The sequence below is a fragment of the Bufo bufo genome, chromosome 1 (assembly GCF_905171765.1).
Source record: "Bufo bufo chromosome 1, aBufBuf1.1, whole genome shotgun sequence".
Taxonomy (NCBI): Eukaryota; Metazoa; Chordata; class Amphibia; order Anura; family Bufonidae; genus Bufo; species Bufo bufo.
In genome coordinates this window covers 666,072,930-666,086,032 of record NC_053389.1, presented here as the reverse complement: position 1 = coordinate 666,086,032, position 13,103 = coordinate 666,072,930, and the positions used below count along the sequence as shown (strand labels likewise).

The 13,103-nt window shown below is 45.2% G+C and overlaps 1 protein-coding gene across 1 annotated transcript in view; it reads right to left on the bottom strand.

Moving 5' to 3' along the window:
- LOC120986476 (transient receptor potential cation channel subfamily M member 7-like) overlaps positions 1–13,103 on the bottom strand; it is a 147,944-nt gene that overhangs the window by 87,891 nt on the left and 46,950 nt on the right. Inside the window, exon 8 of the mRNA XM_040415080.1 lies at positions 631–765. Within this exon, the coding sequence (XP_040271014.1) occupies positions 631–765 (135 nt within the window). The remainder of the gene's footprint in view (positions 1–630; positions 766–13,103) is intronic.

Genomic DNA, 13,103 nt, shown 5'->3' with positions numbered 1-13,103 from the left:
GAGCCTCTAGGAGTAACGGAGGCGTTGCCGTTACACCTAGAAGCTCTGCTCTCTCTGTCAATGCCCTCTCCACCTTGATCATCAACTGCCTGGTCCTGTCAATCAAAATGGAGAGGGTGCAGCATTTGCAGAGAGAGCAGAGCCTCCAGGTGTAATGGCAACACCCCGTTGCTCCTAGAGGCTCATTTGCATACATTAAAACTTAATTTTTATCAGCAATGCGGGCACATATGTACATGAAAACACAGATGCCTTCAGCTGCCAAGTGAACATGGTTAACCAGTTTTATAGGTACCATTCTGCTGGCAGATGCCCTTTAAAAAACAATAAAAACTTTGAAAGAAATTAATTTGTATTTGCATCGCTATATTTTCACCCCCATAATTTAATTTATAGTTATGTCTACAGAGCAGTATGAGGGCGATCTGTAGTTTTTATTGATACCTCTCTGGAGTGCGCATGACTTTAAAGATCATACCGCCAATGTATATAGTTGTATGGCAGTAGGGAAGTGGTTAAATAGCCTAAATCATCAAGTTATATTGGTATCATTTTACAATGTCAGCAAGAAAACCTTTTTTCTCTTTGTTATACAGTATATGACAATGTTGCCACCCTCCGATTACTTACTGCATTGTACAGCTCTTCCAGCCTGGGGATTGTTAGAAATCTGTGCATACTGACACCATGATCGATGAGAAGTTGGACAAATGCCACTCTGTCCATTACAAGTGCATCCAGCATAACTTGTTCCAGTAGCTCTGTCTACGAAAATAAATCATAGTTGGTTTATTGTAAACCTAATTTTTGAAATATGTCAATCTGAAGAAAAAGAAACATGGATCACACATAAACATGCATTGATCTGTTGTTTCTCAGCTAATTTAAACAGTCCAGCTCACCCCTGCCGATTCATAATTCAGCTCCACACAGAGGATGCTGCACCTTATCTAAAACTGCTTCAGCTAAGGAATTCTGTAATCTAAGAATGAAAAATTCCAGCAAGTCATCCTAAAAATTGCTTAATAGTTTATAGGACCATACTAAAAGCAAAACATGTAATACATGGAATTAATTCCTACGCGTCTCCTGCCATCCTTAAACATGGCATAAAGTGATATAATACACAATCAGAAAGCCCAGTTCAGATGGTGTGGAATGGGCTGGATCTTACATATTAACTGTTCCCACTGCAAATTAACCCATAGTATAACACTATTGTTATCAATGCATGTCTTAATTTCTTTAAAGGGGTTTTCTCACCTGAAACATTGATGGAATATCACTAGGATATGTGTCACTTCTGGGACACGCACCTATCTCTAGAACGAAACTCCCAAAGATAAGGCGAGCCCACTGTGAATGCCTGGCCGCCCTCCATTAATGTCCATGGGAACACAGAAAATAGCCAAGTTCTGGCTCTGCTATTTCTGGCAGTTCCATAGAAGTGACTGGAGTGGTGGCTGTGCTTCCACAGTCCGCTCTCTATTAATTTCTATAGGACTTCCGAAAATAGTTGAGTGCGGCGCTCTATTTTCATCACTCTCATAGAAATGAATGGAGGGCAGCTGCGCATAAGTGGTGGACTCTCCTTCTCTTTGGGAGCTCCGTTCTACAGATAGGTGGGGGTCCCAGAGTTCTCACATTGGTGGCATATCCATGTCCCCCCTCCTTGGTTTATGCATGTTCATGTAAAAAACGGAGTGTACTAGGTTTACAAATATCCTGTTACAATGTTGCCTGTCTGTATGTGAATTGGGCTATTGTGTTTGTATCTCTCCTCAGCTTGCAAAACTGAATGGGTTAATCTGCTCTACTCTACACTGCGTGCAGAATTATTAGGCAAATGAGTATTTTGACCACATCATCCTCTTTATGCATGTTTTCTTACTCCAAGCTGTATAGGCTCGAAAGCCTACTACCAATTAAGCATATTAGGTGATGTGCATCTCTGTAATGAGAAGGGGTGTGGTCTAATGACATCAACACCCTATATTAGGTGTGCATAATTATTAGGCAACTTCCTTTCCTTTGGCAAAATGGGTCAAAAGAAGGACTTGACAGGCTCAGAAAAGTCAAAAATAGTGAGATATCTTGCAGAGGGATGCAGCACTCTTAAAATTGCAAAGCTTCTGAAGCGTGATCATCGAACAATCAAGCGTTTCATTCAAAATAGTCAACATGGTCGCAAGAAGCGTGTGGAAAAACCAAGGCGCAAAATAACTGCCCATGAACTGAGAAAAGTCAAGCGTGCAGCTGCCAAGATGCCACTTGCCACCAGTTTGGCCATATTTCAGAGCTGCAACATCACTGAAGTGCCCAAAAGCACAAGGTGTGCAATACTCAGAGACATGGACAAGGTAAGAAAGGCTGAAAGACGACCACCACTGAACAAGACACACAAGATGAAACGTCAAGACTGGGCCAAGAAATATCTCAAGACTGATTTTTCTAAGGTTTTATGGACTGATGAAATGAGAGTGAGTCTTGATGGGCCAGATGGATGGGCCCGTGGCTGGATTGGTAAAGGGCAGAGAGCTCCAGTCCGACTCAGACGCCAGCAAGGTGGAGGTGGAGTACTGGTTTGGGCTGGTATCATCAAAGATGAGCTTGTGGGGCCTTTTTGGGTTGAAGATGGAGTCAAGCTCAACTCCCAGTCCTACTGCCAGTTTCTGGAAGACACCTTCTTCAAGCAGTGGTACAGGAAGAAGTCTGCATCCTTCAAGAAAACATGATTTTCATGCAGGACAATGCTCCATCACACGCGTCCAAGTACTCCACAGCGTGGCTGGCAAGAAAGGGTATAAAAGAAGAAAATCTAATGACATGGCCTCCTTGTTCACCTGATCTGAACCCCATTGAGAACCTGTGGGCCATCATCAAATGTGAGATTTACAAGGAGGGAAAACAGTACACCTCTCTGAACAGTGTCTGGTAGGCTGTGGTTGCTGCTGCACGCAATGTTGATGGTGAACAGATCAAAACACTGACAGAATCCATGGATGGCAGGCTTTTGAGTGTCCTTGCAAAGAAAGGTGGCTATATTGGTCACTGATTTGTTTTTGTTTTGTTTTTGAATGTCAGAAATGTATATTTGTGAATGTTGAGAGGTTATATTGGTTTCACTGGTAAAAAAAAATAATTGAAATGGGTATATATTTGTTTTTTGTTAAGTTGCCTAATAATTATGCACAGTAATAGTCACCTGCACACACAGATATCCCCCTAAAATAGCTAAAACTAAAAACAAACTAAAAACTACTTCCAAAAATTCAGCTTTGATATTAATGAGTTTTTTGGGGTTCATTGAGAACATGGTTGTTGTTCAATAATAAAATTAATCCTCAAAAATACAACTTGCCTAATACTTCTGCACTCCCTGTATGTGTGTGCACCTGGTTGACTAATTAGTTATCTGCCTGCTATGTATTCTGTGTTCCTGTTTGCCTGTGCAACTAAGATCTTACTCGGTCTCCATAGAGCCTGCCAGGACCTCTAGCTTGCTATAGTAAATACAGAGCTTTAATCCATCTGTCTTTGTGTGCCGGCTTCTGCTTTGTTGCCTGGGTTCTGTTTGTCTGTCTGTGTGCTGGCTTCTGTCCATATGCCTGGTTTCCTTAAGTCTGCTTGCCTGAGTTCCTGAAGTCTGTATGCCTGGGTTCCTGAAGACTATAAGCCTGGGTTCCTGAAGTCTGTATGCCTGGGTTCCTGAAGACTATAAGCCTGGGTTCCTGAAGTCTGTATGCCTGGGTTCCTGAAGACTATATGCCTGGGTTCCTGAAGTCTGTCCATCTGCCAGTGCTCCTACACTCCCCCCTACATGTCCCCCCACCATCCTAGGCGAGGTCATCGATATAGCAGTCGTACCAGCATACTGTACATCTCGCACAAAGGGATTAGATAAGGTAAACATCCTATTTCTAGATATTTGTGGATAAGCATTAAGGTTGGAATTTATCATAGACCAGCATTTTACGCCTGTCTATGATATCCCTGTGTGCCGCTGGAGGCTGTGCCTAATTTAGGACGAGCCGTATTCCTCCAGCAGTCCATGTGCCTACACTGCAATCTAGGTCAGCCCCTAGCTGGGGTAGATTTCTTCTGTTACACCAGAAAATTGTCGTAAAGATAAATGTGCCAGGACCCTTCCCACTGTTGCCAAGCCTCCTTTTCTGGAAAGTGGAGAGGGCACCAGAGAAACGCTGTATGCGCAAAACGTTTTGCACAAATGGTGGGAAAAAATGTTGTGTCTTTTTTCCACCAGAATACTGGTGTGGGGGGAAAGATAAATTCCTCCCTATGAGTTTTTTGACGTGGCTAAGCACTATGAGATCCTACTATGTAAGGCTACTTTCACACTAGCGTTCGGAGCGGATCCGTCTGATGTTTCATCAGACGGATCCGCTCCGATAATGCAGACGTTTGCATCCGTTCAGAACGGATCCGTCTGCATTATAACTTAGAAAATTTTCTAAGTCAGAAAGTAGCCTGAGCGGATCCGTTCAGACTTTACATTGAAAGTCAATGGGGAACGGATCCGCTTGAAGATTGAGCCATATAGTGTCATCTTCAAGCGGATCCGTCCCCATTGACTTCCATTATAAGTCTGGACGGATCAGCTCGCCTCCGCACGGCCAGGCGGACACCCGAACGCTGCAAGCAGCGTTCAGGTGTCCGCTCACTGAGCGGAGCGGAGGCTGAGCGCTGGCAGGCGGATGCATTCTCAGTGGATCCGCCTCCACTGAGAATGCATTAGGGCCAGACGGATGCGTTCGGGGCCGCTCGTGAGCCCCTTCAAACGGAGCTCACGAGCGGACACCCGAACGCTAGTGTGAAAGTAGCCTGAATTGTGTCAACGCATGTCTCAAACTAAGCATGTGGAATCAATTAGTACAGGAGAGATTTTTTACAATTAAAACATTTACTAATCGCAGTACAACTCAACTAGTTTACATTATAAGCTGCATACGATGTAGAAAACAGTATGTGGGTTCCACCACTTGGGCAGAACACATTGAGGATATCTGTAAACCTAGTACACAAAGCTTTTCTGTTGCCTCACACAATTTCTTACATAAACATGCTGGTGACAAGACACACCAATCAGTAGTAGAGTGTGCACGAGTCATAAAACCACAGAGGGGTTCTGAAGTTCTCAGGTTCTGACTTTGTGATCTGATATTATGTATTTTGTGTATCATATCACTTCATGCCATGACTAAGGATGAGTCTGTCCAAAATGCATAGGAATTGATTGCATTTTACTATGGATTATATGTAGTGTTGAGCGAACTTGCAATTTGCCACGGACCATAATGGAATTCTATGAAGCATTCCGTATTGCATTCCATCATAATAGACCAGCATAGTTCGCTCAACACTAATTATATGTTTTGTTTTTAATAAACCCAATAAACTATACAAGGATTTTAAGACATGCTCTAGAATTTTTGATTCTTGGATTACACAATGTACTTTGTATACGTTTTGACGTTGCACAGCATGGCATAAAAATGTATTCAAAGGCCTCGTATACAATTTATAAATGATGCCGGGAAACAATATATGAATACATAGTATGTGAATGTCCACGTCCTCCTTTTTTGTATTTTATTTTAGTGTCTTGATTTTTTTCAGCACTCCTCCTTTTTGTCCTAGTTTTTTTTTTTTTTAATTAGCAGGAGATTACACAAGGTTTATACCTCCTTGGTCTCAGTTTAGTTTCTCAAAGGTCACATGGTGCAGTGCTGCATGATTGCTGTTGTTGCTGTGTCTGTGGGTTGGTGGGACCCAGTGCCAAGGGGGCTTAGCCTGACAGCAGGGTGCTGTTGGACTGCTGGTTCTTTCCGTCTGTGGGTGCAGTGTTTAGGCGGTCGCTAGAGATGAGCGAATCGAAGTTGACGAAGTGAAATTCGATCTGAATTTCAGGAAAAATTTGATTCGCACCGAATGCAAATTTCTTCACGTTTCGTCGTAACGAATCACATTTTTCCTAAAATGGCTGCTGCACATGTTAGGACATGGAGCAAAGAACTCTTGGAATGAGGGATAACCCACAATGCCATGCATGCAGCCAATCAGCAGCCAGCCAGCCCTCTGATGTCACAGCCCTATAAATAGCCTCAGCCCTCTTGGATTCAGCCATATTTCAGTGTACTTAGTGCCGAAGGAGACGTCAGCAGGCGCTAGAGAAAGTACTAGGAAAGACTTGAAAACTTTTATTTTGCTCAATAGAAGTTCAGGAAAAGAGCATTAGAATTGTAGGGAAAGGATAGGGAGGAATTATTTCACACTATAAAAGGAGAACAGGGTCTGATAGAGGATTGTACAGCCTGGGTAATAGGAATAATCCTATTACACCTTGCTGAACTGACTGGGGATCCAAATATCACAGGTTAAGGGGAAGGGAAAACACCAAATAAACACCACAACGAATAGACAACAATCTAGGCCTCAAAAGCTAAGGAAGAGGGATGGTGACCTCCTAGTAATCCCTAGGCCTTTCCCTAACTCCTGCCAGTATGAGCAGATCCTGATGGTGGAAATACTCATACACCGGATACCTAAAGCCCTGCTAAAACTGACGAGCCCTAGGATAGGTAGCAGAGGATGAGACAGCTGGTTCCTTCCAGAATGAAGGAACCTGCGTCTCCCTAAGGCCTAGAGACAACACACACCAGATAATAAGAAACAGCGAAGGCGTATGGAGAAGCAGGAGATCCAAGACAAACCAGCACTAGGAACTCCAAGCAAAAACTATCAACCGCATGGTCAGCAGTGTGAGGCGGATCTAAATAGAGCCTCATCACTGATAATGATCGGCACCTGAGGAGAGGTGAGATCCTGCCAAACAACAACATACATAGAGGAAAACAGAGAGACGTGTCAAATAGCCTCACGTGCAGCAAGTCTATCCGATCTTCTCACTTCTATTACAGAAGGGACCGTGACACCAAATTGCAATTATACTGCTGCTTTCAGGTTTGCAATAGATCAGGGATCAGCAACCTTCAGCACTGCAGCTGCTGTGAAACTATAACTCCCAGCATGCTCTTTCCACTTGTGTGGGAGTTTAGAGAGCAGCCAAGCAAGTGTGCATGATGGGAGATGTAGTTTCACAACACCTGGAGTGCCGGAGGTTGCTGACCCCTGCAATAGATGATACCTCTGTAATTCCAGCAAACCGTTCTCTTTACTGGGGTGCAAGTGCTGTGTGATACAGCCATTAACAGGGTGTATTACTAGGAAATATTTGTCTTATTAGCCCTTGTGCGGTGCAATTATATGTTCTAAAGCCTTTTTTGGCGTGGATTAGTGGGGGGAAAAAAGGGCTTATTTGCCGTTCAGCGGTGCAGTTATATGTTCTAAAGCCTTTTTTGGCATGTATAACTGGGAAAAAAGGGCTTATTAGCTGTTACAGCCCTTTTTTGGGTGTATTAGTGGCAAAAAAAGTATTATTTATAGTTCAGCGGTGCAGTTATATGTTCTAAAACTTTTTGGGTCGTTCAGCGGTGCAGTTATATGTCTTAAAGCTTTTTTGATGTTTATTAGTGGCAAAAAAAGTATTATTTGTCTTTGTGTGGTGAAGTGAGAAAATTACAGCCCTTTTTGGTGTGTATTAGTGGGGAAAAAAAGTATTATTTGCCATTCAGCGGTGCAGTTATATGTTCTAAAGCCTTTTTGGCATGTATTAGTGGGGGAAAAAGGGCTTATTTGCCGTTGTGTGGTGAAGTGAGAAAATTACAGCCCTTTTTGGCGTATATTAGTGAAAAAAAGTATTATTTGCCATTCAGTGGTGCAGTTATATGTTCTAAAGCCTTTTTTGGCATGTATAAGTGGGAAAAAAAGAGGGCTTATTAGCCGTTGTGTAGTGAAAAGAGAAAATTACAGCCCTTTTTCAGGTGTATTAGTGGCAAAAAAAAAGTATAATTTGCAGCTCAGCTGTACAGTTATATGTTCAATAAATTGATCAGAACACTGAAACAGTTCAGGCTATGCAGACACTCCAAAGTGACAAGCAAACAATGGGCCCCTGTAGCAGGAGGGGGGAGTATACTTATTTAAAATTTAACTTTTAATAAGGTCAAAAATGTCAGACTAATAGAACTCACTACATAAAATAGACATACATGCACATAAATGACCAACTGAATGGTGCCTGGCTGGTATAGACAAAAATCTGTTCCGTCCGGGAAGACGCGAACAGTCTTACCAGACCCTTTGTAGATAGTGAGAGAGGTCCTTGGATACAGGAGGCAGGAAGCATATGGATCAAGCCGTGCGGGAATGGGTGCTGTAACTGTGGGACCGCGTAGATGGAGCAATGGAGTAATCCTGAATAGCCCTGCCTAAGGTGAAGGGGGCTATTATGCTACTACCTATCTACACGGAGCACTCGCCTTGGAAAAGGCGACCCCGTCCGGTAGCCTGTCCCTAAGGTGGACCTCACCCTAAAACTACAGAAGTTATGCCAGTGGATTCATGATAGGAATGCTTCCAATGGTCTCCCGACGTGGCACGTTTCTGTCCGTGACTCTTCAGGGAAAGACTGCAGGAAGACAGAAGGTAGAAAGCCGCAGGTATCTGGCCTGGGGCTAAATATACACTGGAAGAAAGGAAACAAGCTTGGAAGCTTGTGTTCTGCTATCCTGGGGTGGGATGCAGTATTACACAGGAAGGGTAGTCCTGTGTTAGACGGTCCGGGGGACACAATGGTCCCAAGCAAGTTAAACCCTTCTGGTTGGGGGTAACAGTGCAATGAACCAGCCGCAGTGATGTACCTCAGTAATGGGTTTTAAATAATCGCGCCCCAGGTCCTTCGCCCCTCCTCCTCAATGGCGTCATCGGCATGCAACGCCTACCTGAAGCGCCGCTCATACCCGGGCACGTGACCCCGGCGTCAGAGGACCTGCGCCGAGGCAACATCCACAGGGCAAAGGGCGGGCGCAGTCAGTGACATCACACGCCGGCGGTACCACGTGGGGTGGGCGGGAGCGCGACAGGAGATGGGCGGAATCAAAGATCATTCAGCCAATAGTTGAATGGTCTGATGATCACGTGGGACGCACAGTGCATGCGTCTCCATTGATAATAAACAAAGTAGTGAAGCCTTAAATCGGCTAGTGGCATTTGGTGCAGGAGTCAGAGACTGACAGGTGATCAATGCTGCAGATACTGTCAGAGAGATCCCTGACAGGGTGAAATGAAGTCAAAGGTGAATGGCTGTGTCCTGATAACACGGATACCGTGCACTCAGGGCCCAGCACTAGTTTGAAGAAGCGCTCTAGGGTTGCGCATTACAGGCGCAGGCGCAATAAAGATGCCATGGATGTCTGTGTTTGCCGCGCCAGGGTCCAGAAGCTAGTAACAGTATAGACCAGCATGGACCCATGCGCAGCAAAGGTATATACCAGCAGCAATGTATGCGCAAATATATATGGAGGAAAATGTGCACCTAGGGGTTACCAAGCGCAGGCTTAAAGCGTAAAGTCATATGCACTTGTATAGGCACACAGTGCCCTAGATCATCATCAGGGCAGCAGCAATGTAACAAAGAGTGGAGCCATAAGCTCATGTATAGGTACACAGTACCCCAAGATCATCAATCAGGCAGCAGCACCATGGCAGATGAGGCATACCAGTTTACTTGCACGTAATTTATCAAAGAAAACAAGAGTAATTCAATCTCTCGTTCATGCCACAAGGTGCTGCTGTTTTCAGATTGAAGATCCAGCGCGCTTCACGTTGGAGGAGGCTCTTGTCCCAGTCCCCCCCTCTTGGAGGGGGTTTCACGAGATCAATGCCCATGAATTTAAACCGGGCTTTACCATTGTGATCGGTGTGCACATGTTTTGACACCGGGGTGTCCCTCTTGTGTGTCACGTCCCCCATGTGCTCACCAATCCTCCTCCGAAATTCCCGTATGGTCTTACCGACGTATTCCAGGCCACATTCTCAGAGGATACAATAGACCACGCCTCTGGATTTGCAATTAATGAAATGCGGAATGGAATACGTCTTGCCTGTGACCGAGCTGGTAAACGATTTTGTAGTCATAATGTATTTGCAGGCAACACACCTGCCACACCTATGGCTACCTACCAAGCTGGACCGCAGCCATGTTGAGTGTGTACTAATAGACGAAAAATGACTGCGGACAGGTTTATCACGCAAGTTGGTACCACGTCTGTACGTTATCTGTGGGCTGTCTCCCAGTATATCCTGAAGGTCGGGGTCCATTTTCAGGATCCCCCAGTGGCGGCGTAAGATCTCTCTGACCTGACTTGAACCTCTGTCAAAAGTAGTGATATTACGGGACAGTTTGGTTACAGGGGTGTTCGGCTGTTTCTTAATTAATAGGGTGGGTCTCTGTCGTGCAAGGGCCACCTTATAGGCAGCTCTCAAGATGTAGTCCGGGTACCCCCTTTGTAGAAATCTAGCCCTTAGGTCAGCTGCCTGTGCCACAAAGTCCTTTTTTCCGAACAATTTCTGCGCAGGCGAAAGTACTGCCCTCTTGGTATCACTCTCCTGAGTGGTCGTGGTGGGAAGTCCAGAGTCTTGACAATTATATAAAAAACGGTATTGTACCCGAGGTCTCCGCATTTCTCTTCTTTCATCAGCTCGGTCACGCAACCCGGGCTTCATGACAAAGTGGGAACAAGAGGCAACTGACAGTTCCCTTAGGTTGACGAGACTGCTGGTGGATGAAGAGAATACACTGACCACTCTTAATCAGAAATTGTCTGAACAAATTGAGGTGGTGCGGGCCTTCTCACAGGAGACCGAGTTTTCAAACAGGGAAAAACAGCTACAATTAACCCTTGAGAAGTACCAGTACCACCTCAAGGAAAGAAAGCACCGTCAATTCATACGAGACCTTACTGACTTTAAGGAGAACCGTATTTATTCCTCTCTTAATAACGGAAAAAGGGATACTAGACCTAGTAATTCAGAGAGATCCTCGACTGAAACAGATCTCTCTGACTCAGAAAGAGATACGGGACCCAAAACAACCAAATACCCGAATAGGGGTTCATCCAGAAGGGGTCTACCTAGGGGTCAATATAGGGGAAGAGATACCCGTTTTTTAGGACAACCGAGTCAGATCTGGACTACCCACTCCGCAGTCGCACACCCCAAATGCCAACTCAATCACAGGACCAGAGGTGATCAATTTGTCCTCACGTCCTCTCTCCCAAGACGAGACTAGAGCCCTCGAACTGGGACTTTCTTTTGTGCCCACCCCTAAGTTTGATAGATTCATGGCCATAAAAGACCTGAATCTATTCATCCGCAAACTTAGATGGCACAAGCATTTTAAATACATTGACAGACGCTGATGCTTTGAACTTGGTATTCCGGCGGAGATGTTAGCTGATGTTCAACTACTGAATTCACTATCCGTGATGGACAACTCAGCGTCAGGTCTGGGCCCTTTTACAGACCTCAAATGTAAAAGCAATAAGATGCCACCCAGCTCTAGTGAAGTTTCGTGCGTAGACGTCTTCCTTAACATGGTCACCAAGGACCTGGAGGATCTGCGGATCTCTTCACACCACTCGAACTGCGCAGAGTCCATGACCACTGCCATTTCATCTCTTGGCAATGACCCCACGATTATTATCAAACCTGCAGATAAAGGGGGCAACATTGTGGTCATGGACTCTGTGAAGTACAGGGACATGTGTAGGTGTCTTCTATCTGATAGGGCAACCTACGAGATCCTTGATAGAGACCCCACGGACGTCTATAAACGTAAACTCAAATCCATTCTTGACGAGGCCAAGGGCTCTAAAATTATCTCGCTGGAAGAGTACGCATTCCTGTTACCTCAATTCCCCCGTAGGTCCACATTTTACTGTCTCCCAAAGGTCCACAAGGGGACCTCCCCACTTAGAGGGAGGCCGATAGTATCAGGGGTGGACAACCTTAATCAAAATCTGGGGATCTACATCGACCGTGTTTTAGCTCCATTTGTAACCACACTACCATCCCATCTCAAGGATACCACGGACCTCCTCAAACAATTGGAGGGTCTTACCCTTGAGAACGGATGTCTACTGTCAAGCATTGACGTAGAGGCTTTATACTCTTCCATACCACACCAGCTGGGATTAGTGGCAGTTGAATTCTTCCTGAAATCCAGGGGCTGCCAATATCGCGCCCACAGCCAATTCATCGTCCGGATCCTAGAATTCACCCTGAACTGGAATTTCTTCTCCTTTGACAATAAGATCTACCACCAGCTCAGGGGTACCGCGATGGGGAGTCCTTGTGCCCCGTCGTATGCTAATTTATTCCTGGGCTGGTGGGAGGAGACCCTGGTATTTGGGGATAGGAATCCGGACGATCTATCTAGAATTGGGCTGTGGGCGCGGTATATAGATGACATCTTCATCACCTGGAACCGGAGCCCCTCTCAATTCGAGTCGTTCGTATCCCGCCTAAACCAGAATGACATTGGCATGAGATTCACACATGAGACCCACCCAACCAGTCTACCATTCTTGGACATTAAAATCACCAAGAATGATAGGGGTGAACTGGACACCTCGATCCACAGTAAACCTAATGCGACAAACTCTCTCCTGAGATGGGAGAGTAGTCACCCTCTCCCACTCAGGAGAGGGATACCAAGAGGGCAGTACCTTCGCCTGCGCAGAAATTGTTCGGACAAAAAAGGACTTTGTGGCACAGGCAGCTGACCTAAGGGCTAGATTTCTACAAAGGGGGTACACGGACTACATCTTGAGAGCTGCCTATAAGGTGGCCCTTGCACGACAGAGACCCACCCTATAAATTATGAAACAGCCGAACACCCCTGTAACCAAACTGTCCCGTATTATCACTACTTTTGACAGAGGTTCAAGTCAGGTCAGAGAGATCTTACAACGCCACTGGGGGATCCTGAAAATGGACCCCGACCTTCAGGATATACTAGGAGACAGCCCACAGATAACGTACAGACGTGGTACCAACTTGCGTGATAAACTCGTCCGCAGTCATTTTTCGTCTATCAGTACACACTCAACATGGCTGCGGTCCAGCTTGGTAGGTAGCCATAGGTGTGGCAGGTGTGTTGCCTGCAAATACATTATGACTAC